General features: G+C 32.3%; 1 protein-coding gene across 1 annotated transcript; it reads right to left on the bottom strand.

Moving 5' to 3' along the window:
• Positions 1–1,122: 1,122 nt before the first annotated feature.
• Positions 1,123–26,799, bottom strand: LOC113404715 (23 kDa integral membrane protein-like). Its single transcript, XM_026645688.2, has 5 exons — positions 26,471–26,799; positions 25,861–26,049; positions 25,479–25,658; positions 24,191–24,409; positions 1,123–1,691 (listed from the first exon to the last, which is right to left on the bottom strand). The coding sequence occupies exons 1-5, from the start codon at positions 26,528–26,530 to the stop codon at positions 1,530–1,532; spliced, it is 810 nt and encodes a 269-aa protein (XP_026501473.1). The 5' UTR covers positions 26,531–26,799; the 3' UTR covers positions 1,123–1,529.
• Between the last annotated feature and the right edge of the window lie 592 nt (positions 26,800–27,391).

The following is a 27,391-nucleotide window of genomic DNA, read 5'->3' as shown; positions in this document are numbered from 1 at the left end:
ATTGTGAATAAAGATATATTAATCATAGATTCTCATCATAGTGCACAATATAGCTGAGTTATTAGCAAATCGCATGCAATATCAATCTAAGGTTTGTTTATCTTTTTTACTACGTCCATTGGAATATGGCTTTACGCAAAACTCGATTGTGAAACGTCAAAAAGTGACAAGGGATATTGACTATAACAATATTGGCGAAATAATCTGTGCCCTGTCGGCACAACTAAAAGCCATTAAACTAGGAATTTAATTGAATTGACTATAACAGTTATTTAATGTTTATGATAAACACCCAAGGAATGATCGTAAGTCGGCTATCAACATTTTCGATCGAGAATCGAATGTCGTTTCTTACAGACAACCTTTGCAGACAAACAACTCTAATTTAAAAGCCGATGATTTACTAAAAAATATAAGAATTTCACAATTGTATTACAAAATTTGTAGGTAGTTCAACCATATTGGCTTATACTTTGGCCGTTGGGACAAACAATGGATTTAGTATCATTATTATAAGTTAATATCATAGTTTTTGTTAGAATGTCATAATTTATGTCAAAATCTCTAAAGATTATGATTAAATAATACGACGTAGTATGATGATGAAATGTCAGAAAGTGATATGTGATATTCACTATAGGTAAAAAAATTAATACTTAAAGCTCACACGCATCAAAATAGCGTCGAACGTAATTTTTTTTTCATAAAATCATATTACCCATCATACAAATATTGAGTCAATTCGAAACATAAATTAATTCTCAATTGACTAAAGCCTGCCGTCCATAAGATTTTTATTTCGTTAAATGCATTTCAATTTCATGAAATACGAAATCGAAAGTATGAAATCAATAAAGGTCTTAATTTTTTATAGTTCGTTCATATTTGCACCAATTGCAAATGAAAATAAAATCGATTATTATTTTATTATGTCAATATTTTTCTTTATACAATATTTTATTCTCTCGTCTAAAAACATCTTTGCGACACAATTGCTTATTGGTAATCTTAAAAACTATGAATCCCACTAAAAAGTTTTTCTAACTTTTATCAAATTCGTATTCGTCTTCTACTTTAAGATAACTACTTATTCTAAAATAAGATTGTTTTATTTTTTACCGCTTATAGGTTTCGTTTCAGAAGAGGAAGTGTTCGACCGCTCAATCTAGGATAGCCTTCTAGTAATATTATTGGGGACTAATGTTAATCTGCCATTTCTCTAAATTTTTTATAAGTACCTAAGGTCTACTAGTCTCAACCCCTCATTCAGTTTAATACAGCTTACAGAAGAATATATTATGTCATTATTTTTTATACAAATTTGAATGACGTTTTAATTCTTAATCTATTTACAATTTATTTTCTGTAACAAAAGATTGAATTTGAAAAATGACCTTTCCTCTTCATAAGTACATTGGTAAGTTTATTATTGTTTCGAAGGCTCGAGTATAACGATTGTTGAAAGCTACCAACACTAATACAATTCGAAAAATCTAAAATATTATTAATAACTTATTTATATTATAATTCTAATACTTTGGCAAGGTTGGAGCGGGGGCTGTCGGTGTCAGCAAGGAGTCGTCGGGCGCTGCGAATGTCGATTCTCGTACTGACGTCGAATGCCTAATGGAAGCTCTTCGTTTCTCCTTGATCGCATGCGCCAAGAAGAATGTGCAGAATATACCCGTGCTCTGGAACAAGAATATTTATGTCAATATTTAATATATTATGTAGATGGTATGTGTAGTTTTAAATGAATATATAAGTATATAATATATATATATTTGTGTAAACGCAATACGCAGTCGTACATTGGGGAAAAGGTGTATGGAAATATTTCAAAACATGTAGTTTTACCCGTTATCACCAGCGCAACAATGCATGTCAAGAACAAGGTTAGTAAGTAATTGAAAAACATTATAATTTCCGGATTTTAAGTCATGACTTTTCGGGAAGGTTCTCGTAAGAATACGGCGGAAATATCTCGAGTTCGGCGGTGAAACAAAACGTCGCGAGGAAACCTGCTTATGGATGCAGTTCTGTCACATGTGTATCCACCAAACAGCACTGGAGAAGCGTGGAATGTACATACGCTTTCAATTTTATAAAAACACTCTAGAGACAGTACTATGTCTATTACATTATTTGTGCATTCTCGTATTTTTAACAGCAATATTAATCGCAATATATCGTTTCGGTTTGACTTTAAAAATAAATTTTGCGGTATTTTGGTTTTGCAAACACCATATTCATTATCGGTGCGTGTGCAGACCATGTATACCAAAATTCAGATCAATCGGAGGTCTGGTCGAAAAGAAAGTTTATCCCAAGCGAGATAGAAGAAGCTCAAAGCATTCTCATTTTCCTCAAGAGAAGAAGACCTTAGTAACTAGCACTGAGACATTTACGCAATATTACGTTATGATGATACACATAAAGTCAAGGTCAAACTGAATCACTGCACCAATGACGCGGCCGACAATGTAATTTGGAAATACCATCTCATTAAAATACGTTATACGTCACTGAAAGGAAAATATTATGGTTTAGTCAACACAGAGCGTCATTATTTACTTAATGATACAATAACTTATAATAGAAATGACTTCAAACAATTAGTACACAAAGCCAACTTGTTATGTGAACGAACTGAAGTTTTCAAAGGATAAATCTAAAGTAAAGAATACGATGAAGAATCAAATGTTACCTGACACGACATTATATAAAATGCAACATCTGTTCCGAAACACGAGTGTGTTCAATACATTTTAAAACTAATATATTTTTTTATATTTATGATTTTTCTATGAATGTATTTATATACGACAAAATACTGCAGACTGTAATGTAGCTATACAAGCAAGTCGCTTTGAATTCTCTTGGTAGCGCTAATGTTAGGATCCTTTAATGCGCGTAGGAAGATATAAGAAGTAAGATAAAATATATATATCCAAGACTCGAAGAATGAGTCTTTAATATTTTTGATTGAGATTCAACACTTTTTATTAAAAAAAATTATGACATAAGTGATGCTAAGTGGTTACTACAGTAAGACACTTAAAGGCGTAAGATACATACATATATTAATCATTCCTTACATTGCCAATACGCCACCCACCATGGAAAATAAGATGTTATTCTCATGTGCTTGTTACACTGGCTGGAACCCATCAAATTTCACGACTTTTTGATAAAACGTATAACAAAAATAACCAACTTTTATCTTAATTTTACAATCTGCATCTGCATATTTGCATATTTATGTATAGATATATAATGTTTATATATACATAAACGCACGCAATATAAAATAATTCCATGCTTTAAATCCACTGTTTATAGCTTATTGTTATGGTGACGTGTGTTTGCGTGTCTGTAGTCTCATAAATGTTTGAACAAAGAGGGCAATAATCCACTCAAAGTATGCCTAATACTTTGAGTGGATTATTGCCCTCTTATTTTTTTTACTTTACATGGATTAGATTTCGTGACAACTTTTTTAAAATTACAACAAATTTTATAGATTTTAATTAACAAATAAAAGCTGAAAGATAACTATCATACGATTCATACGTATGTTTACACGTATGAATCGAAATCGTGTGATCGTAGAAAGAATAAAGAAAGTGTTTGAATTTCAGTAAATGTGACGGACGTGAAAGACGGAATGTGCAATAACGGCACCTACGTTATTGCAAATTTAACTTCAATTCAAGCATTCGGCGTCTGGTTAAGAATATTTTCTTGTAAAAATTTATGATGCAGTTTTAGTTTCCATAAAAACTTTATTTTAATGGAGGTGGATCTTTAATCAGTTTTTAGTTTTGGCTGTTTCATATTAAAAACTTTATTAAACTAGATTTAAAGGAGTTAAATTAGTAAGTAATTTTCAAATCGAAATCGAAGCTCTTTATTATTTACATAAAAAAATGTATAAGATTTCTCACTTTTGGGCTGAGGCTTCTTTTGAGGAAAAAGTTTTCATAGCTTTAAGTAATTCTAGAATATATAATATTATTAAATCGCCAAATACTTTGTACATAAATAATGTAATATACTTAGTTTAAGCGATATTTCACGAACTTATAAGGGTCGCAAAAAGTCGTTGGATACGGATAATCCAAGGTCGGTCATCGTGGAAATCCTTGGGTAAGGCCTGATATGGTGATGTTGACGTAGCAATATTTTGCATATATTTTCCAAACAGAATGTTACATAGTACTTCTTTTAGTCAGACATTTTTCCGTTATAAATACGATATTTTTTTCATTCATGTATATGTAACAAATGTTAGAAGAGTTGCTATGAAACAAATATGCATCTATTATTCTGTAAACATGGCATGATACGAGCATACGTACGTATAAGGCAACGTTTATTGCGCTTGTGATGGCCAATGACAACGATTTCCTTATTTACAACATCGTTTTAATGCGCAATAATCCATGAAGAATTTTATACGTCTACGAGCTGTGACTGCAAGAATACACACATGGACTGACGTTCATGCATTTTCGATTATAACCTTTAAATCTATTGAATTATACAATGTCCTCTTGGCGGAAGCTAATCAGTTCTAAAGTTATTACCAAAAAGAAATATCTCTAAATAAAGGTGTTCTCTCTTTTCCCTTATTTTACTGATATTCTAGTGCAATGCAGAACCAATGACTTTGAACGGGAGATTAATTCCAAGTTCCTACATTTACTACAGAACCTCATGGTACTATACGATAGCAATACCGTGACGTGTCCCGAAGAGATGGAGATGGTACCGCTGGTTGTTTAGCTGCTAGGTATTCTGATGGTAGGTATTCGGGTGTATATGGGCGCACTAGTCAAACATACATACATAGCAATACGGGGTTTTAATCTGAAGCGAGGTCGTCTGTGAGCTACAGACAACTTTGGATGATTTGTTGGTCTAAGAAGGGTGAGCCTCTTTCTTATTGTTCGTGCACTTACGTTTACTCCACGCACTTCATTCTACTCTGTTTTGATGTTTACTGACGAGAGGAAACGATTTCATAGGGAAACAATAAATCGGTCGTCACGACGGGTGGTTGCTCGAGTTCTGCCGGTACCGGATATTCTTTTGTAAGAACCTGTCTCTACAAACCTTCGGTATACTCTAGAAACCGTAGACTGGTATAAATTTAATTTTTTAGCAATCTTACGTAGATCCAAGCATTCCCGCGCCAATGCCACAATTTGAGCGGCTTGTTCGGACAAAGTATCCATATTTATGGTTACGAAACTTTTGTTGACTTTAAAAGATTAATAGTAATCAATACTTTTCTTTTTATTACTGACTATTTCTATTCATATTCATACATGTATTTAATTAGATTGACAAAAAAAAGACCCGCTGAGTTTCTTTCGCCTCTTCTTCTCAGGTCAGGGTGTTTCCTTTTCCGAACCGGTGGTAGTGTTTAATTTGACTATCAATAAGTAAGTGTAATGCTTCTATATTAAATAAAGGAATTTGAGTTTGAGTTTGACACAATTCGAAACTATACATAAATTTTATTTCCGGCTATAATTTTATCTTTTACTGCAGTTCTAGTTCTAGATCAGATTTTTTATGAGTAATGGGCAGTCTTGACACTTTCATATATTTAATCTAAAATATTAATTCCATAGTAATCCTAAACTTTGATTCAGCTTATGAGTCCGTCAATGTATAAAGTTGCTTGTCTTTGTATTCTTGATTTGGTCACCATACTCATTATAAGTATTAGGTGATTATTACTATTGTAAGAGGTTCTAGAAGTAATTTGAGCCTCACCGCAAAGTACAACTAACATTCAGACAGAAACAATGACTACTTTGAAAGCAAACACAAGAACACTCAATTGAGAGTTACATTTTAACGATCAGTTTTAAAAGAAACAGCTATGCGGTCATAAATTTAATTCAATTAACCATTGAAATTTAAGTTTAGGTTGAAATAATTTTAACTTACGTTATTTTATTGTATATTTTTAATTGATTCATAGTCAAAGTTAATTTACCAAATTATTACAAATTAGTTTACGGCCGCGGCTCTAACCGCGTTTTATGTAGGTTTAAGGTATAAAAAAGTAGTCTGTGTCCTTCGTTGTAGGTTTGAAGGGTGTGCCAGTATAACTACATGCACGAAGGACATTACATCTCAGTTTCCAAAGTTGGTGCCGCATTGGCGTGTAAGGAATGGTTAAAAAAAATGCCGATCCAATCTATGAGCGTTGATAACCACTTACCATTGCCCGTCCAATTTGTCCTAAAAAACAATAATAATACAACTAATATATAATACAATTAATATAGATTATGGATAACAGCCTAACTTTTTATAAATAGTCATTCGCTACTTAGACAATAAAATCCATGGAATATTTTATTCGTGCATTATCAAAGAACACAAAACGTTATCGTCTTTCAAGATAACCTTTAAAAATTACCCCAGACGACTATAAATTAAATTTATTATTAATTACAGTTTATAAAAGTGCTTTTGAAATATTCCTTGGTCTAAAGTAGAAATACATATAGATATTTTTATTTGATTATTATTAATTTTATATGTGAATAAAGCATAAATACTTCTAAGTATGTAAGTTTATTATTGCAACACCTACCCTGATCTTGTTGTCTCCCTCTTGGGTTGTCAGGGAGAAATGACTAATTAGCTATAAGAGTTCTCGTAGTACAATTAATTACTTTTGCATTTGATGTATTCATTTATGTGGTAAGATCACCTGAGGTCATAGTATAGCAAGGAAAGTCTATTAAATAATTGTCCCGACCTCGCAAGAATGCCGTTGACTATAATCAAATGATTATTATCTAGCATGATTCACATCGCGTGTTAGTTAACTCTTCGTAATGTTTGTTTTTTATTGTTCCCGAGGGTTTCATGGCTTTTATTCCCAGTCTTAGTTTTTTTAATACATTTCGGAAATAATCGAACCAATTCTTGATGAAATATCATATCAAAACGTAACAAGGAAATTTTAACGTGATGTTAGGTGGTCGCGAAATTAGTACAAATTACAGAAACCACCCGAAAATAAGCAATCCTGATAAATATCGAATTGGTACAATGTCGCTTCTAGCATTTAGGTTATCCTTATTACTTTCAACCAAATCCTCCTTATATAAATCGTAGTCGAATTATAACTATGTAAACGAGTTCTGATTCGTTAGCAACCGTTTTATTGCAATGAAAGTATAATATAACCCTTTCATATCAAACACACGATCATTTGTCCTCCCAATCCCCTACGGAGGTGATCTCTTTAAATTGACATCCTCGCTCATCAGTGCCTTGCTACTATAATCAAAATGAGCACTAACTACAACTCAGACTAATAGTGTTGTCCCTCTTTTACTCTTTGGGATGAAAAGAGACATGAGTATATCGCTCAAATGGTTAGTAAATTTGCTCCCACGCAGTAGCAGGTGGTATAGCATCTAATAAGAGCAGTTGGATAACATCCTCTGTTGAACCAATCTTCGTATTATGAGCTAGTGTTTCAACGCTGTGATAGACTTCGATACTTAGAGATGTGTTTGGTTAGATCGCTACATGTCGTACACCGTTTATAGTTTATTGCCCTTGTGGATTCAAACTTTTACTCGTATTATATTAATAATTACTAACTATATTTATTCTTTTTTGTAAATGTTAATACCACATGATCCTCGAGAACGAGTCTGTAATCACTTAACTTAAAACGTAGCACATGAGTAGATTTTCAAGTGATCCATAAATAACTTGACTATTTTATTACTTATGTAATAAGAAGACTCTAGATTAAAATTATCGTTGGCATTTTGGAACATGTGTATAAGTTAATTAATAAGTAATGTCTTACTAAAATATTGTAGCTTCGCAATAGCGAAGGTGATGCTATTCGATGGAATAACCCATGGGTTCATCTGGTGGGATTTTAAAACGATACCATAGTCTGCAGCTGCTACCTGCCTGCCATTGAGACTCTTACTGTTGATATCATTACATTTCTAAAACAACGTAAGCCCGCTATCGATATAAAAATTAGCAGTAAAGCCTTCGGGAAAACGGGGACTTTTTGGGTGCGCCATTAGGAATGATTTCGCTGAAGAATTGGTGTTCAAACCACAAACGAACATAATGCTACCATTTATTGATCAATACTATCACGACATCAAACACTATCTTAACGAACTCTCACGAGTTACAAAAAGAGTGGGGTAAAGAGTGGGGTTGGTTGGCTCTATACCTTGTACCGGGACAATAAGACTTAATGGTAACTAAAACAACATGTAAAACAATTTATAAAATACCACATAATATATTATATATAGATGTATTCACTGTATGTATGAAGACACGCCCTTCATGTTTAATTATTATTAATTATCGGCGAGCATTAGTATCAGCGAATGACGCTTTTGCTTTTAAGATGTCTTGGTGCGTGAGACTACAAAGTTAAATTATTTAAATTACTACTAAATATAAAATTATTCAGTTAGATACTAAAAGACTTATAAATAGTATTTGTTTTTTTTATACATAATATGTATTGAAATGTATGTTGTTTATTATGTAATTATATATGTTTTTCTCGATATAATCTATATACCGATTTGGTTCTATCTTGCATCGTGCTTACCTCTAAAGTTACCTTCCAAAAGTGTTAAATGAGTACATTATATTTTAATTTTGATTTTAATGAATACCCGATAATTATGAGCATTTGTGTATTTCCCTCTGAATTTATGAGATTGTAATTGTGTCATGTCTAATATAAGATAACGAAGAGCTATTACGTCACTGCGCTCGCGCATTGATCCAATTTAGAGCAAGGTTGTATCTTTGCCACTTAGTCATATAAAAATTAGACTCATTGAACTAATCAAATGTTGTCGGTTTAATATATGTATAATACAATATATTCGAAAAAAAAAAAAAAACAAATTATATTACGAACTAAATTGTCTTATAAATAACATTTATTTACATTAGTATTATTATTAGTAAATATTTAATTAATTTCACCGTTGCTCTAATAGCTAGCCTGTAATGGTATAAATATAAAATATCTTGTATTTCAAATACGAGGAGATCTTACGAAAAGTTGTTCTGTTTTACGGACAATAAATATTATTAAAATTAATCAGTATTTACATTCTCGTGCCTCAACAAGTGAAGCCGTTTCACTTTCTCCTATTTGATTATCGCCCGCCATAATAAGATTGAGGCAATAGTGAATGCAGGTAAATTCTAGTAAAATGGCGCTTTATTGAAATCGAATCGAAAGGTAATCGTTGCCGTTTAGCCATTTTCCTATTCTTCTAACGCAACGGCTTTTAGGAGCCGAGATGGCCCAGTGCTTAGAACGCGTGCATCTTAACCGATGATTTCGGGTTCGAACCCAGGTATTTATAATTCATCTCGTGCTCGGCGGTGTTTAATTTCAATGAAATTCGGCCACATGTGTATTCGACCAACCCGGATTGGAGCAGCGTGGTGGAATATGCTCTAAACCTTCTCCTCAAAGGGAGAGGAGGCCTTAGCCCAGCAGTGGGAAATTTACAGGCTGCTAATGTAATTTAATGTAACGCAACGATCCAGTTGCAAAAGAAGTCAGGGCCTGATTTAGGGAGGGCAACCGGGACAACTGCCCTGGGGCCTTCAAAAGATAGAGGTTCAGACGATTTAAGAATTTTAATGTAATATATGTTTAGATGTCTGGATGTATACTCTATTCCAATGGGAATAAAAGAAAAGATTGTTTCAATATTGTAATTTTTAGTTTTAAGTTTGGGTGCAATAAAGTATAAATAAATAAATAAATAAATAAACAACTTAGACCTTGAATTGACATGACATTTTAGTTACACTAGTGAGGAGAAAATTATTGAGTGAATGGGTAAAGAATACTATGGAACGATATATTTTATTGGTTTTACGTAATTTTTTAAATAAATTTTATATAAATTGCAAGAAAGGTACACATTGAAATTTTTAGATAGCAGCATTTTTAGGCTTAAATAAAAATTAGGTCGTTAGTTTTGATTTGGATCGCGGTATTTCGCAAATAGCCTTATCTATACTAATATATAAAGCGGAAGAGTTTGTTTGTTTGTTTGTTTAAACGCGCTAATCTCAGGAACTACTGGTCCGATTTGAAAAATTCTTTTTTTGTTGAATAGTCCATTTATAGAGGAAGGCTTTAGGCTATATAACATTACGCTGCGACCAATAGGAGCGCAGCGACAGTGAGAAATGTTGCAAAAACGGGGAAAATTATTCACATTTATGGACTTTCGATGCGTGCGCAGCATAAACGTTTTAAGTTACTCAAAAAATGTGTATGAAAGATATATTCCTCTTTTAATAATAAAAAAAAGTCCGTGACACTATTTGTTAAGAGTGTGCTAGCAGGCGGGGCGCGGCGGCGGATGAGGGGGAGGCGGGTCAGCCCCGCCGCCGCGCTCGCCACTCTCACCCGCGGTGTAGTTCTGCGAAGTAGCAATGCACATAACGACTTAAAAAAATTAACATTCTTAATAGTTAAATTATTTATCAAAATTAGGTTTTGTTATCAGCTTATTTGCTCATTATTTTTTATCGTTTAAAATCGATTACATTTAAATCATAATCTGCTGTAGTTTTAACTTACGATATAAGATAAAATTTCAATGAACATTCCTTCGTACTTTGCAAGTAAACAATTCAAACGTTTCACGGTATAAATAAGGTATAAAAATAACATTACACACGTAAAAAAGTTCAAAATGGCGAGCGATACTTTCACCGATGCAGATTAATCATCACTGAGAAAATAAATTATGCAAATAAGCAAATAGGTGAATATCGTTTAAAATGACTACACAAATAAATTAGTAGTTCAATATTTCAAGTAATTTCTATTACGTTCAAGCATATTCAACACGGTTGTACTATAATCACCTTATGAAATAATAACACCAAAGGAGAAACAATCTAAACTTCTTATTGTTCGGTTTGTTTATCTTATTACGTTTCAGTTAATATTGTTTGTTTTCAACCGACTTCAAAAAGGAGGAGGTTATCAATTCGTCTGTATTTTTTTTTTTTTTTATATGTTTGTTACCTCATAACTTTTCACTGGATTTTGATAATTTTTTTTTTGTTTGAAAGGTAGTGCTTCCCGTGGGGCCCCATTTTAATTTTATCCTGTTACGATGATGGTATCCTTATGAAAACGATATAAGTCTTAAATGTGCATTATGTATGTGCGCGATAAATAGTGTAACCAACCAATTTTAATGATTCTTTTTTTATTATAAAGGATATACTTCAAGGGTACTATGGTGAAAGTTTGGTAAGGTTCTGAGCATAGGATCCATGACAAAGTAACGGTACGGAAGGGAACGGAACAATTCTAAGGAGCACGTTAGCGATACTCGGCCGAATCTTTTCGAAACAAAAATTTTGACAAAAAAAAACCGACTTCAAAAGAGAGCAAAAATAATATGCTCTAAAAAGTAAAAAATAATTGCTTATTATTCTACAACTTAATAATCAAGTAACTTATTCTACTTACCAATATGTAGGTACGTTCTGTGTTTCCACGCAAGGAGATAAGTATGTACCTACCCACTTTAAATCTAACTTAACACAAACCTATGAATAACAAACAATGATCATAATATTTTTTAGATTTATACTATGTAAAATGAAATTAAAAATATTTAGACTATTTAAAAGTCAGCAAAGTTATTACGATAATATATTATAGTTAAAATTATTGTTATTTTTGGAGGCGGTGTCAGCCAAGGTAGGTTTGTAAATATATGATATACTCCAAATTTGTAAATCTGGTCTATCGATAAATACACTTCTTCTTGATGTTTTTTTAAACGCTATACGTACATAGTGGTCCTACATAATGACAGAAAATTGGAATCAAAATTGAGTGTTTAAGCAAACATGTCTACCGTCAGGTATTACAATTCATGCACTTTTCTCCTAATCCAAGACAAAGAAAAGTCATTCAGATTTACTATTACATTTCCTGTTGAACGTTTTGTTTGTTTTGGCAGAGTATGAATTTTGTTTGTGATTTATTTATTTACAATTGACTTTTTCTTTTGTCTTACATCCAGATGTCGATACACCTGCATCGAATTGTTAACAAAAAAAATATTCGCAATCGTACACTATTGTACAATATTTATTTTATGTTTAAGAAAAGGGTTGTCATAATTGACCGTATAACAATAAGCAATAAAAACACAGATGTTGGTAATTTATTTAGACAAACTTTACCGGTAATTTTAAGAGGAACTAGAGCAGACATTGTAAGGTCTTGCCTTAAAAGTTCACCGTTATGGAAATTTGTCCATACCTTAAAACTATCTACGAATATGAGAGCACATTTGGGGGGAGGAAGTACAAATTTTCCTTCAAAGTTACTTTTAATAGGAGATGGAAAAGTACCTCATTCTGAAAATAAAATTGAAATTGATCGCGATTTAGGAGAAAAAGTGACTAGCATAGAGGATTTAATATCAAAAGTTTACCCTAATATCGTCGAAATAAAAAATAAAGATTACCAATGGATGTGTTAAAGGGCAATATTGGCGGCGAGAAATAGTAGCGTTGACGAAATTAACGACCTAATTTTAACCAAACTTCCAGGCGATATAACTACCTACACATCTATTGATAATGTAATGGATCAAGAAGATGCTGTTCATTACCCACAAGAGTTTCTCAATTCTTTAAACCCGAGCGGCCTTCCACCACATTCCCTGAAGTTAAAAATAGGTGCTGCGATAATTTTACTCAGAAATCTTAAACCACCAAATTTATGTAACGGGACCCGCCTTCAAGTAAAATTCCTTCGCAATAACGTGATCGTTGCAACAGTTTTGACTGGTCCGGCAGTTGGTCAAACAGTGCTTATACCTCGCATCCCAATGATTCCAAATGATTTACCTTTTAATTTTAAAAGAATTCAATTTCCCATTAAGTTATCTTTTGCCGAAACCATTAATAAATCACAGGGCCAAACATTTAAACACGTAGGAATCGATTTACGTCAAGACTGCTTTTCACACGGCCAACTATATGTCGCGTTGTCAAGATCGGGTTGCGGGCAAAATCAGTATGTTCTTCTACCACAAGAAAATAAAACTAAAAATATAATCTACGCTGAAGTACTGTAAAACATATTATTAAATCTTATTGACGATTATAATAACAAAAACCAACGTAAGCAATCAAACGATAATCATGATAGTGTTTCCGACAACTACGCGAACGAAGTCGCGGGCACAGCTAGTTAATTTATAAAGAGGTAGTTATTTTCAGTGATAAGTCATAGAAACACACTCACAATTTCATTTATATGAATAGATTTTTATTCCATCATTAATAAAAAGAAACATTGTATGTTTCAATAATGAAGTGACATTTTCAAGACATATGACGTATTGTATAATACTAAGGTTTTGAATAAATAAAATTTTATATATCTTTCAAAGAAACTCTTATTTTATCTTATATTTAAAACGACTTTGACCTTGAAATACATTTCTTAGCATTACATTTTTTGAAAAAAAAAAAAACAAAATGTAATTAAAAATAACATCTTATCTTAATCTTCAAACCGAAAAAGTAATGTCCAATCAGCGTAGGCCGTGTTGATGGCAAATCAAAAGTCAGTAGGCAAAAGCAAAATAGGTCGTAAATACTAAATCGGTTACAATTACAGTTCGCTTAAACAAAGCCAGGTCGTAAGAAAAAAACTTTTGATAATTCCGAATAATATCTTACTTTTGTATTATTTTCAAAACTATAAATTAAGTGTTGCTTTGCATAAAACTGATCTATATTTTAAGATTATTTATTTCTGTAAAATGAATTAATTCTTTTAAATTTTTTATCTATACCTTACTATATAAAATAATAACATTTTTATCGAACAATATGTAACTTTCTATATTATATTATAATCCATATTATAACCAATTAAATAAATATACCTATATTTAAAGAAAAATCTCAACTGTATGTTAAAACTATTTTTTTTTTTATTTGTATAAATTTATTCATTCTCCATTCGTTTAGCGAACATCCTTAGTGAGGCCTCCATTTTAATTGTTCGTTCATCGAAAAATGGCGTTTTGGATGTCGGCAAAACTGTTTTCGTTACTTTGAAAGTCAAATTTAAGTGGATTTACGTAGTTAATTGAAATATTGTTATATTAAAAGTGAAGATATATTAATCAAGAACTGTTTGTAATAAATCATAAAGCGGAATTATCAACAAAACACTCGTGATATTGAAAAGTACGGTTTGTTTTGGTTCTTTCCTATTCCCATTGGAATAGAGTGCCTATAGTCAAATTATAATATTTTAATAATTACTGTTTTAAAAGACACTGGTCCGAAGAGTAAGCTAATTATTGAACTGATATAAATGAAATTGCTCAAATTTATTTGTAAAATAATAATTAGGGGCCTCTGTTGCCCAAGGCCTTCACTCCTTTTTGGCCCCAGGGCCTCCAGACCCCCAAATCCGGTCCTGGTCGAAGTTGATCGAAATTGTATCGGGAATGTATCATAACCATTATAAGTTAGAAAAATTGCCAGCACGCACTTTTGCATTATATGGGTACAGTTTATTGGGAACAGCCACCATTGAACCAATTGGTCAGGATAATTATAATCATCATGTTATTATTATTATCCCAGGAAATATTTGTAACGCATACGCATGTAGTTGCTCACTCACTTTTTACTACAATAATAAAATATTACGCTTCGTAGAATCATCGGTGACAAACTAGCAAAGAGCCTATCCCGTCGTTAAGTGTTACCATTTCTCATTACTATTATTTTTTATTTGTTTAATATTAACTTGACTGATTTCTCCGATTATATTTTCATACCTTTCTAGAATAGTGTTGGTAATTTGCCAATAATAAAAAAAAAACACGATATTAGTGTAAAAACAATATTTTAATTATAATGGTAATACTTGTATAATAATTTAACAAGTAGTTATCAAGTAAAACTCTTTTTAAAAACATTGTTTTAGCAAATCTAGATCTATTTATTTATGGCATCCATTTATTATTTCTGTATACTATTACTTAACCTCAAATAAAATATATATATTAAAATGATTTAATAGGCAAACACTGAAAGGAATTTTATTATATGATCTGTACACATTAATTTATTTTTTTAATTATTTATTCTATCTCGACTCTCGGGTCATGTTATCACGAAAGAGTTATTGTATGTGAGTGTCGTATATTATCATTGTTGTCTCGGGTAAAATAAACAAGGTTAAGTTTTTATAAACAAATGATTCACTTTTTAACATTGGTCTTTACGCCATGCAACATTATTAAAATAGGTATTATCTCTACATAGTATAATATAAAACAAAGTCACTTCCCGTCTGTACCTTCGCTTAGATCTTTTGAACTCCGCAACGGATTTTAATGCGGTTTTTCATCAATAAGCAGAGAGATTCAAGAGGATGGTTTATATGTATAATACATGCATATTAAAGTAGAGAAAAGCTGGAAATTTCAACGAAAAAAAAAAAATGTTATTGTACTGGAATATAAAAGTTGTACATAGACTTTATTGTACCCGCGTGAAGCCGGGGTAGCCAGTATATTATGTATAGAATAAGATAAGTACGCCACCTTCAGCTTCTAAGTTAAAATAGGACAAGAATTATATTCAGATAATAATCGACCTTTAGATTAAAATAAAATATATTTTAACAGTGAATACTAATTATTGGAGAAGTATAGAGTCCCATTGATTTTCTTTCTGCTCTGATAACTAACATATTTCTTTCCGAACCTGTGGTATACATTTCACTATCAACAGGCAAGTGTGTGTGTTCTATATTGAATTAAGATTTTTGTTTATCATTATATTTTATTTAAATCGATATGTTTATCATTATATCTTATTAAATAAAGATACTTACATTACTTTACCTAACCAATTTATATTCCTTACAGTGGGAGTGACCTTAAATTTTAGTGTACAACTTATCAAGTACCAGGTACGATTCAAGGCAAAATATTCTAGTAAATAAAAAAATACTAATTTTGTTATTTACTGTTTTTTTCCTTTGGCAAAAACAAAAAAGGTTTCGACTCAGAAAGTAAGAGTAAACACGGCCTTGATTTCTGCTATACGCCATTTTAACTGCATCCGTTTGTATATATCCTTGAATTAGAGTATTAGTAGTACTTATGTAGATGCCATTACAGTTTTCTTAACATACTATGATGACCTTGGTCTAAAGCGTATTTACGACCATAACTTTATGATAGGGAAAAGATTCGAAACATTTATTACATGTGAATGTTTATTCCAACCTACCTAATATTAAACCAAAATATATTTTCCTGCAAGAGAATCTTTTATGAGAGATTATTTACATTGAAATTATTAATTTTTATAAGCATAATATAGACGAAAATTTCGTTAAACTTAACATACAGTGAGATAAGAGCTATTATGGGTATAGGTATATACCCAAAGACCACATTGTTATAACATTTGACGAGAAATTCTATTGTATCTATTCTATATGTATTATATATAATGTTTTATCAATTTTGCTTATATAAATATGTAAATATAAAACCAATCTTTATTCGTGTGATTGTGATGATCATTAAATAAAACAATGCGTTACCTTGAGTTTCGTGGCGAGCTGAGAGCGTCATAATCGCGGAGGCCAGTACCCACTACGGCGCGGTGAGGTCATGATTGACAATGTTACGTTTAGCGAACTTATGATGATAACAATTAACGATTTTCCGGCTGATGAGATGTTTGAAATGAATTAATAGATATAAAACTGACGCAATTGTAGCTTATTTCATTACAAGTAATTATTCTATAAGTACTTATTAGTAACTAACTTATGAAACGTGAAGATAATTCACTATCCGTAAAAACTGCAAAACGAATCGTTTCTTAAACATGGTACATAAATATAGGACTAGGCCTAAATAAAACTGATGAGTTTTTTGTTTGTTCAGTTGTACGCATTAATCTCAGGAACTACTGATCCGATTTGAAGCAATATTTGACTAACTTTTGTTTCTAGGAACAGTCAGAAGTGTTATTACTTTGTAACGTTGAGGGTAACAATTTGATATCTTACATGACAAAATATATTTATTTCTATTAGTTTTACTTTAAGTTCAATACAGATAAAAGTTAACTCTCTTCACTCTCACTATATGTAGGTATAATCCGAATGGTCGCAAAAATTTATACGACCTCGGTAGAATTCAGGCTTGGACAGATGTCTTTACGCGCTTTCCAGGCACAGGTATAGAAGTTCATGTGCTGTAACGCCATCTAGCGGCGAGAAAATTAAAATAAATAGTATAAAATCCATATCCACTAAAAATACACACCTAAATGAGCCAACTTGCACTGTCATCGCTAAAACGGTGTCGAAGCGAACGCAGCATACAGACCATATATCAATTTTTTTAATAAAAGATTTAGAGAGAGACAAACTATCATCTAATTTAATGACTGATGTTTGTATGAAACGTATAACTGAGTCACTCGATTCCATTAGTCATGAAAACGAATGACTGTTGGAATGATATTGGCATTAGGTACACATGCCGCGTAATTGTAAGCTATGAGGATAATTGAGACTTCGGAGGCTCGTTAATTGCTCATTTCTACTGAAATAGGTTACTATTTCTATTTCTACGACTAAGTGAAATTTCTTTTTTTATCGTATAGGTAGAACGGGCAAATAGGTCACCTGATGGTCAGTAGTCACTGCTGCGTAGACCGTAGGTAATATTAACCAAACCTAACATCGCCAACGCGCCACAAACTTGGGAACTAAGATGTACCTTATGCCGTTTTTTACACTGATACACTTATCCTTCAAATTGGATCACAACAATACTAAGTTCTGCTGTTTCACGAGACGGGCTTGCACAGTCTTACCCCAACATTAAAATATATCAATTTTTGATGACAACTGAAGGTATTAAAGATTTTTTTTTTTTGTATCAAACGCCTGTTGACTCTACAAATATTGCCAATTTTGATGATCACTTAGAAACAAATAGTTGTACACGTGTCTTCCGCCACTGTAACACTACCATCTAACACTTAACTGAGGATTTCGAAATAGAAAAATCCATAACTTTTATTAGCCAGACCAATTCAAAGAAGAGATCTCGCAATTCACAACCTGCACGACTGACCTTACCACTGCACAAATTTAGCCACTAAATCGTGTGAGACTGAATACTAATTTTGTCCGAGTAACGACAAGCGTAAAATTATTATTAATGATCTGGTGCATTATTAAGGAAAACTCAAGAATTACTGTATCATATATAACGAGTTCATTGTTTTATCTAAGACTAGTTGTTGCACGCGGTTTGGCTCACATTGCAGGGATTTTTAACCTATGTCCTTCCTTGGAGTTCAAACTTGTCTTATAACAAATTTCATCAAATTCGGTACAGTCGTTTGACTGTGATCAGAGTCGGATTTAACCCTAGAGTCTAGGGTCTTCTCTCTAGGGCCTAGAGCAACAGGGCAGAGAGTCGTGGAGACCCGAACAATTATATTATAAATTAATTTGAATATTTTAATTTCAATAAGTAAGCTATAATTTATTTACTTGTATCGGTAACTTTTAAAACAGTTATTAATAACATTATTATACTATATTATAATATACATAATTTGACTATATCTAGATATTTGATATCTCGTTGGAATCTCTGTTGTGGGGGCTCCTCTCATGGAGCTCTCATTCACGTGAGAGGAGCAGTAGGAGAGTTGCCCCTGTTGCCCTCCCATAAATCCGGCCCTGACTGTAACAGAGCAACAGTCAGAGAAACAAACAGAGTTGAGTTCGCATTTATAATATTAATATAGATTCGTATAGATATATAAGACCTTTTTGGTGCATTTCAAATAATGTATAGACAAATTTTCTATATATGTACATATATTGACATAATCAAGTTTTACTTTTCTATATTAATTGAGTATTATTAAAGCCTTTAGAAACGCTGTGAAGATTTTATTTAAATATGAACTAGGTTTATTTAATTAATATAACTAAATATTATAATTACATAAATAACAATTGAGCGGATTAGTTATTTAAATTTATCAGTTTTTAATGTCGTTTCCGACACAGAAAAGAATTTTTCGATATTTTTAGTTCGGAAATATAACGCAACATCCTATTTTTCCAGTTCATTGATTAACAAACGGAACAATAATCAATGAATTACAAGAAACGATAATTTATTTCATTTTAAGAGAAATCAGTCCTTGGTCAATTGATAACTTTCAATGTATTTACCTTAATATTTCTATTACATACATTAAACTTCTAAAAAAAGTTTAATTAACGTAATCCTACGTAGGTCGAATTGAAGTGTTAACTTTTCAACAAGTAACAATTGAAAAAATACTGTTTTGTATATATTTTTGTTTTTCTGGGTAATATAATAAAACAAAGTCGCTTCCCGCCGTTTGTGATCTTAGATCTTTTACACTACGCAACGTGTTTTGATGCTTTTTTTTATATATAGTGATTCAAGAGGAAGGTTTATGTGCATGATACATGCATAATGTAGTCGAGATACTGATAATATCCTAGCTACCCGGTTAATGTTTATTACTAACGGGCACTTCATACATACAATAGTAATTATCGTACTTTTTATATTGTGCAAAGACATAACCTTATTATTATATTTACAATAAAAAAAACATTTAATAAATGTAATTGTAGTAAATATATATATTTTTTAAATATAATAATATAACCGTTTAATAACCGTCTTTTCGTCGCGGTCTTACTTTTTACAAGAAATTTACTTTCAATCTCTCTAAAAGGGATAAATTCGTATATAACATTAGTTACATAACAACATAATAGGTAACATTACGTTAACATTTACATAATATAGTGTATAGACCGAACACAATAAACAAAGTTATAATGAGGTGTACCGTGCATTGTTTAAGCGCTGCCAGCCGTGAGATCTATGATGCTATGACCCTTGAGCCTCTAATTACACTCAGAAGACTCATAAACCAGTCGTTTGCCTTCCACGCAGCTATTAAATGAACCTGTTTCATAAATATTACGTAAAATATGACCGACCAATTCAGGACCTTTACGAAATTCTTTGACAGAAAAAATATTGACATTTATTTGTTCTACGATTCAAATACGAGACTCGATTCCGCAGTTAAATAAGCCACTAGACCAACGAGACACAGGATCAAATACACGTTCATTCTAATTTATGTTTAAGTTATGAGTGAGTATTTATTTTCTTGCTAAGGTCGGAATGCAGTTAGTCTGCATGAATGACCGCAATTTAATCTGAAAACAGAACATGCGACTAGAATGTTTTATGTAACTTAAAATTGGCATATTATTATGATTACGAGTAAGCAGTTTTCTGCGCCAGTTTGTGTTAAAAAATTTAACAAGAGAAACGTGCAGCGCCCCACGCGGATATATAATAAAACTACATTTCCTACTCATCAAACGCTTATGCGAAAGCTTGGGTTAAAAATTCTAGTATATTTAAAAATGTTTTAGGTAACTATGTCAGATTTAAAGGTGATACTTAGATCCCGTCTCTATTTCGTAAAGAACCCATCATCATCCTCCGGTAACCGATATTATCCACTAACCCTTATTATTTACGTTACGTAGTGCGTCGTTTGCTAACACTTGTGCAGCGTGGTGTAATAATCTCCTAATCTTCTCGTATAGAGAGGAGATCCATTTGCCTAGCTGTGGGATATTTACAGGTTGTAATTTTTTTTATCTTTGTAGTATTACGGTTTTAGACAATTATACACAATGTTGTGTACTCCTTTAAAGACGTCACTTTGAATGTTACCTACCTACCAGTTTTATTTTAAGTGCTTAGTGACTAAGTTGATAGTGTTCATATTTCAATAAATAAATAAAAACAATTTTTTAAATAATTAGGTATGTAAAAATATTTATCATTTATACATAATAAAATCATAACTGATCGAGTTCTGTACATGAAAGATATTTGAGATAAAATATCATTGAGGGTAAATCTACCAACGCAATATATCACATAAATTTGATTTTTAAATTTTTTTATTATAAATAATTTTAAAATAAATCATAACCTGTACATCCATCTGGGAACTACAATGTCGCGACAGACGCAAAGATACACAGATATACCAACCATATAATACCCTTACTTTTGAGGCTTAAAATCACGCGAACGGAGTCGCAAGCAACGGCTAGTAACTAATATGTTTGTATCGTAAATATTATAATACAACCCACCATATATATTAATTTACTGCACGCCTCATGCCTTCTTTTGTAAAAGAATAAGTAAAGTAAATGTTCCACTGCTGGACAAAAACCTCATCTCCCTTTGAGGAAAAGGTTATTGGTGCTATTTGCACCCCCACTGTTGCACCACTTATAGGTGGATACACATGTGGCAGAATTTTTCCTAATGATGTTTCCTTTCACCGACGAGCACGAGATGAAATCATCAACATAATTTAAGTACATGGAAATTCAGTGGAGCTGAAGTTTGAACCCTTTAATCATCGGTTAAGATACACGCGTTCTAACCGAAGTGGAATGGTGAATTATAAATACAGAAATATTAATCAACAACTGTTTGTAGCGCACAGTATAGCAGAGTAAATCTAAGATATATTTATCTTTATTATTTGATTATTCGATTCGACCTGTAATTGGTGTAAGCTATACATATGTTTGTTTTAATAAAACGTTAATTTCTGCCAGATCCGAATCTCCAGATACATTTTTGGAAATTTTTGAAAGTCACGCTGCCGTTTTATAGACAATCTGGTGTGCGGGGATCTAGATAAATAACTCCTTATCAGCTGAACTCAGCCAAATGTGTATTCAACAATACCGAGAGGGTCGGGATTGATACAAGTTTTTCTCCTTGGTAAGCAGCCTGGGAATTGTGAATTAAGAGGAGTATCTTCCCTCTACCGAATGCGAGCAGAGGATCACGTGGATGCGTTATATTCAAACGATAGACTATAAAAATAATATCTATTTCTATTTTTTATTTTGTTTTATTTCCACAGACAGTTCTTGATTCCATGTGCTTGCATGTTTTTATTTTCTATCTGAGCAAAGGACGATCCCAGGGATTGAGTAAAGAGCCCAATATAATTGGCAAGCATGATACCTATGAAAGATCTTCATTGCGACAAAAGTACACAATTTTATAAAACTGCAAATTGCGTGTCCCTGGACCAAGCCCGGTTTGAACCGATAAAAAGTTATCCTGAAGTTCGGTAGTTGCCAGTGTTTTTATCTCTGAAACTCAGAAGCTACGTCAAATAGTTGGTTCTGCGCCTGAGTTATATTCGGTCGTGTCTTACTATCGTCCCATGAAAAAATGTGAAGGTAAGGAAATGCACCTGTAATCACACACACATACACACACTAACACACTTGAACAATAATATTTTCTGCACAATTGGCTAGACTCCGTTGCGAATTTCCGCCGTGACTCGTGAATTTTTTGATGGGATCGAATTTTATTTACAATTTATATTTTCTCAGAATTATATTATATTCATTTTTTTTTCATATTTAAAAAAATATAACTTGCGTCATTAAATACGTAGGATATTATTTATTTATACCCGTGTACCAAATAATTAACAATAGTCCTTTTATGTAGGTCATAAGTACATTTCACAAGTTGTCATTAATATGCATGTCGGTGTGATATTTCTATCAGTAGGCTGTTAATCGTGACGAGACAAAACAAAACAATCCTTGGGGACGGTTTATGCATGCAACACATAATTTAGATTAGATGTATAAAATTATTATTAATATTTCATAACACTAAGTTGTATTAAAATTATTTCGTGTTAATAGAATTAAACAGATTGCATCTATGTACTGGTATGTATAAGAAAAGGTGTAGGCTTGCATAAAATTACATAGCAATTAAACCTCAAAAAGTTATGATTGTGATACCATGCCATTAAAGTCTTTAAAAATATATTCACCAACCCTACCAATAAATATCTGAAATCTTACAGTATATAAATGGCTCTTGATTTGTGTCTTGAAAGGAAAAGAGTGATCATGGAAGTATTAGTCTGGGAAAACGGTTTTTATATACAATATAGAATAATACCCTTGTATCTAATTATATACACCTCTGGATATAAGATGTTAGCACGCTATAACTTAGCGTGATAAAATCTAATGAATTCCGCGTGATGCGTGATTGCGTGTTCGTTTAGATACAGACTTAATATTATATAACTTGTTTCAGATATCTGTATTTATTAAAATCTCTAATTTTATCACATTGTACATTTAAAACCGTGTGACTTACACATGTTGTGATTTTGTATTTATTTTTATTAGAAAAAAAAACAGTTATGCGGACTGCGGATCAACGGCTGGTAAACAGTGGTCGCTGAAAGAAATATTAATCATTCCTTACATTGCCAATACACCACTGATCTTGGGAAATAAGAAGTTATGACTCTTGTGCTTATATTACTCTTCCTTAGTCACTTTTAAAAACCTTACCCTAAGTAGTACTGTTCAGCGGTAAATTAAGCTATATAAAAGCGAAATACCATTCCCTGATTAATCACGAAATCTCAGAAACTATAACACCTATAAACTAAAATTTAACATAACATAAACATAATCAGCCTGTAAATTTCCCACTGCTGAGCTAAGGCCTCCTCTCCCGTTGAGGAGAAGGTATGGAGCATATTCCACCACGCTGCTCCAATGCGGGTTGGTGGAATACACATGTGGCAGAATTTCGTTGAAATTAGACACATGCAGGTTTCCTCACGATGTTTTCCTTCAACGCCGAGCACGAGATGAATTATAAACACAAATTAAGCACATGAAAATTCAGTGGTGCCTGCCTGGGTTTGAACCCGAAATCATCGGTTAAGATGCACGCGTTCTAACCACTGGGCCATCTCGGCTCAAATTTGGCAGGAAGGTTTTTAGGAAACTCCACCCCTAAGGGGGTAAAACGGGCGTTGGAAGTTTGTGTTTTATAAATTTCACGCGGGTATAGGCGCAAGTTCAGCTAGTATTATATAAATTCGAAAATTTAGCGCCAACCTGCAACATTGAAGCTGTGAGCGCCGCCATAGCAACCATCAACAGCTGGTTCTTAGCATAGTCGTGCAATAAGTTCCCGCAACCTCTTTGGTACAGTGTTGAGCAGTCTGAGGTATATGGTTTCTGCATAGAGTCCAATGGTCCTTGGCCGCAGCACGAAAATGGCACGTGACCAGTCGAGCTGTAATCGTTAGGACCACTCACTCCACAGCATTCAAACTGAAAAGATAAAAAATATAATTAAAAATAAATTATACATATATCATTTGTAGAGTTCACTTTAAAGAGATGAGATAAATTTCAAAGTTTTTAATCACAGTACACTGCAAAGATTAACTTTTTGATGTGTTTATTCATTAAAAGTTACGTACTTAATATTCATGCAGAGTTAACTCGCTAAAAAGGTTTTAGTTTATAATTTATTCTATTAAAATTAAACTTAAAGTGCATAACACTGCTGTAACGAGATAATATGACCAAATAATACGATGTGAGCTGGGCATTATTACGACAGAGCGTGTACAATGCCCGTGCTAGTAAAGTATAAACGAGAATGACGACAAAGGATGGTCACAAACGAAACGAATTCCAATATAGAGATATAATAGAACGTATAAGTACAGCTGATAGCAATCATTACATACCGAAATAAATGTATTGAAGTAGGTGCATTATCAGAAAAAGTCTATGCATTAAAATTATTTATTATATTACTAATATTCTGTTATAATAGATTTGGACAAAATTTAATTTCGGTAAATATATCTGATCACAATTCAAAATGTCTCTAATTTATTTTCTATAATTCTCTATCACAAGTAGTAACCGATGCATTATTATAGAGGGGGAGACTTCCAAATAAAAAACAACTTACTAATATAATACTTAAAAATATGGAGGCATCTCGAGGTAGATCTGCGATTCGATATAAATATTCATACTATTTTTTGTATATAACTACTAGGTATTTATCTACATGACAACGTTTTATAAATACATTAATTGATAGTTCATGACAAACAACCGTTAAACTATTGTAAATTTCACTAATAAAATTTATAACAATTACAATTAATATAGAAAGTAGAAACAATATGTCTGTCCGTCGAAATAGACGTTCGATACAAAAACAAAGTATATTGTAATGATAATAACCGTATTTCCCTATAAAATATTTCTGAAAAGTTTTAGTAAGTAATACATAAATATTTAACACGTGCGAAATTCAATTAGGTCAGGTATCAGAACAATGTTATACAAAATTCCAAATGTTTAAAAATAATTATACCTTAACATGCAATCTGTCCCATCGAACGGAATCCGCATTTGTTTCTTTGTTTTCACTAGACAACATAAAGTATGAGGTCATTGTCGTCTTGATGTCTATCTCGATGTTGTCCCACACCACCATCGCCCACACGAAACAGGAGAATTCTATTATCACAACCAGAATGATGAGGATACCCGCCTGGAAACAAGTAAATATTTTTAAATACTTTGACCATAATAAATTCGTACAAGAAAAATTGCAAATAAATATAACAAGAGATGGCGTTAGTATCTGTAACTTATAAATGTGACAAGTAAATAAACCGTTGCTTTTGAAAATGATCCAAAATTTTCCCAAAAGTTCGACATATCCGTATTTAGAAAGAAATACATTTATTTACCATTATAACATGAATTTGATGCATGGATTTCGCCGTTCTCCATCCGATCCAGGCAATGGAACAGGTAATGATGGCCATCATCAGCAATAAGATTGCTGGGTACTCTACGGTTACTCCAATGAAGTGACGGTAGATAAAAAGCCGGTACAGAAAAAATCCACTAGCGCCGAAAAGTACCACTGCTGACATCTGTTAAAAAACAATAGAAGCTTGTTGACATTTTGTTGACATTTATTTACGCTACTTATTTAAGTGAACGACGTAAGATCGCTTTTCATGACACTTCCATACAATGTTTTACGCGTAAATTACTATTACAACTAGCGACATTCTGACATGGAAATTATAAAGAAAAGTGCACGATGTAATTTAGTTGGTTAATATTTGAAAATCAAAAGAAAACTTTATTTCAAACTTTATTAAAATATTTTATATTTTGATTCATGCTTTCAGTATTTATTAAAAAAACAAACAATTGCATATGACGTAGAATAACTCAACGAATTCCCCTCCGAGTTGTTATGACAACACAACGACGCTGAATCAGCATAACGGGAAAGATAAAAAGCCGGACTTTATTAAATTTATAAAACAAAAATGAAAGACTTACAGCGAACAAAACATTGAAGGTCAGCACAAGATATTTCCAGCAATTCGATGAGAGAGCCATTGTGTTTCGTGCTCACATGTCCGAGATCTCGGTTGAAAGCCAAAACAAAGCGGTCGCGGCTGTTCCACCTCAGGGAATGTTTGTATGTCGCTCCGCTCGCGTAACTCACGACTGACGGTGCAACGACACACCGGCGTACAGAATTAATTCGACATTTATCTAGTGTCTCGGATAATCTTCGCCAATTTTCTTGATCAATATATGGTCATGTAGGGCGAAGTTTCCGAGAAAATATACAATTTTTCCGTATTGATATGTGGAAGCCTTATCAGCTTATCGTGTTGATAAACTATATATACCGCATAGGTATGTTATGCATGGCGCAACGTAACCCAGTTTTGCAGGCGACATAAGTTCACAAGCGTTACGACTGGCTTAAAGATGTATTAATAGTTAGTGACAATTCTATATTTATCAACGTCTTTTTTCCTGAGCTTTATGTATGTAAGAAATACCGCCAGATTTTTAAAAATAACAATAAATATCTATTTTATATTATCTTGTGTATGAACGCGTATATGTATACAGGTAGGTGCGGTGAAGTGGTCTGTTATATTTTTCGCTTTAGCTCATAATGTACGAAAAAGAATGGGAACTATAGACACCATGATATAAAAAAATTACTAGGAAGTTCAAACTTACTTATTTTTTTTATTTTGGTAAATAGTTTGCTCAACACTAATTAAATGCGGTCAATTTATCTGGTTTTAGTTATTATTTTAATAAACACTTTGATGTCTATTGCTTTTATTGATTTAGTTACTAAGCATAATTGTATACTGTTCCGATCTTCATTTTTATCTTATATTTACATAACAAAAAATGTATTATATTGTAAGAATAAATCCCTTATACATATCA

Source organism: Vanessa tameamea, chromosome 8 (genome assembly GCF_037043105.1).
Source record: "Vanessa tameamea isolate UH-Manoa-2023 chromosome 8, ilVanTame1 primary haplotype, whole genome shotgun sequence".
Taxonomy (NCBI): Eukaryota; Metazoa; Arthropoda; class Insecta; order Lepidoptera; family Nymphalidae; genus Vanessa; species Vanessa tameamea.
This window is presented reverse-complemented; position numbering and strand designations above follow the sequence as displayed.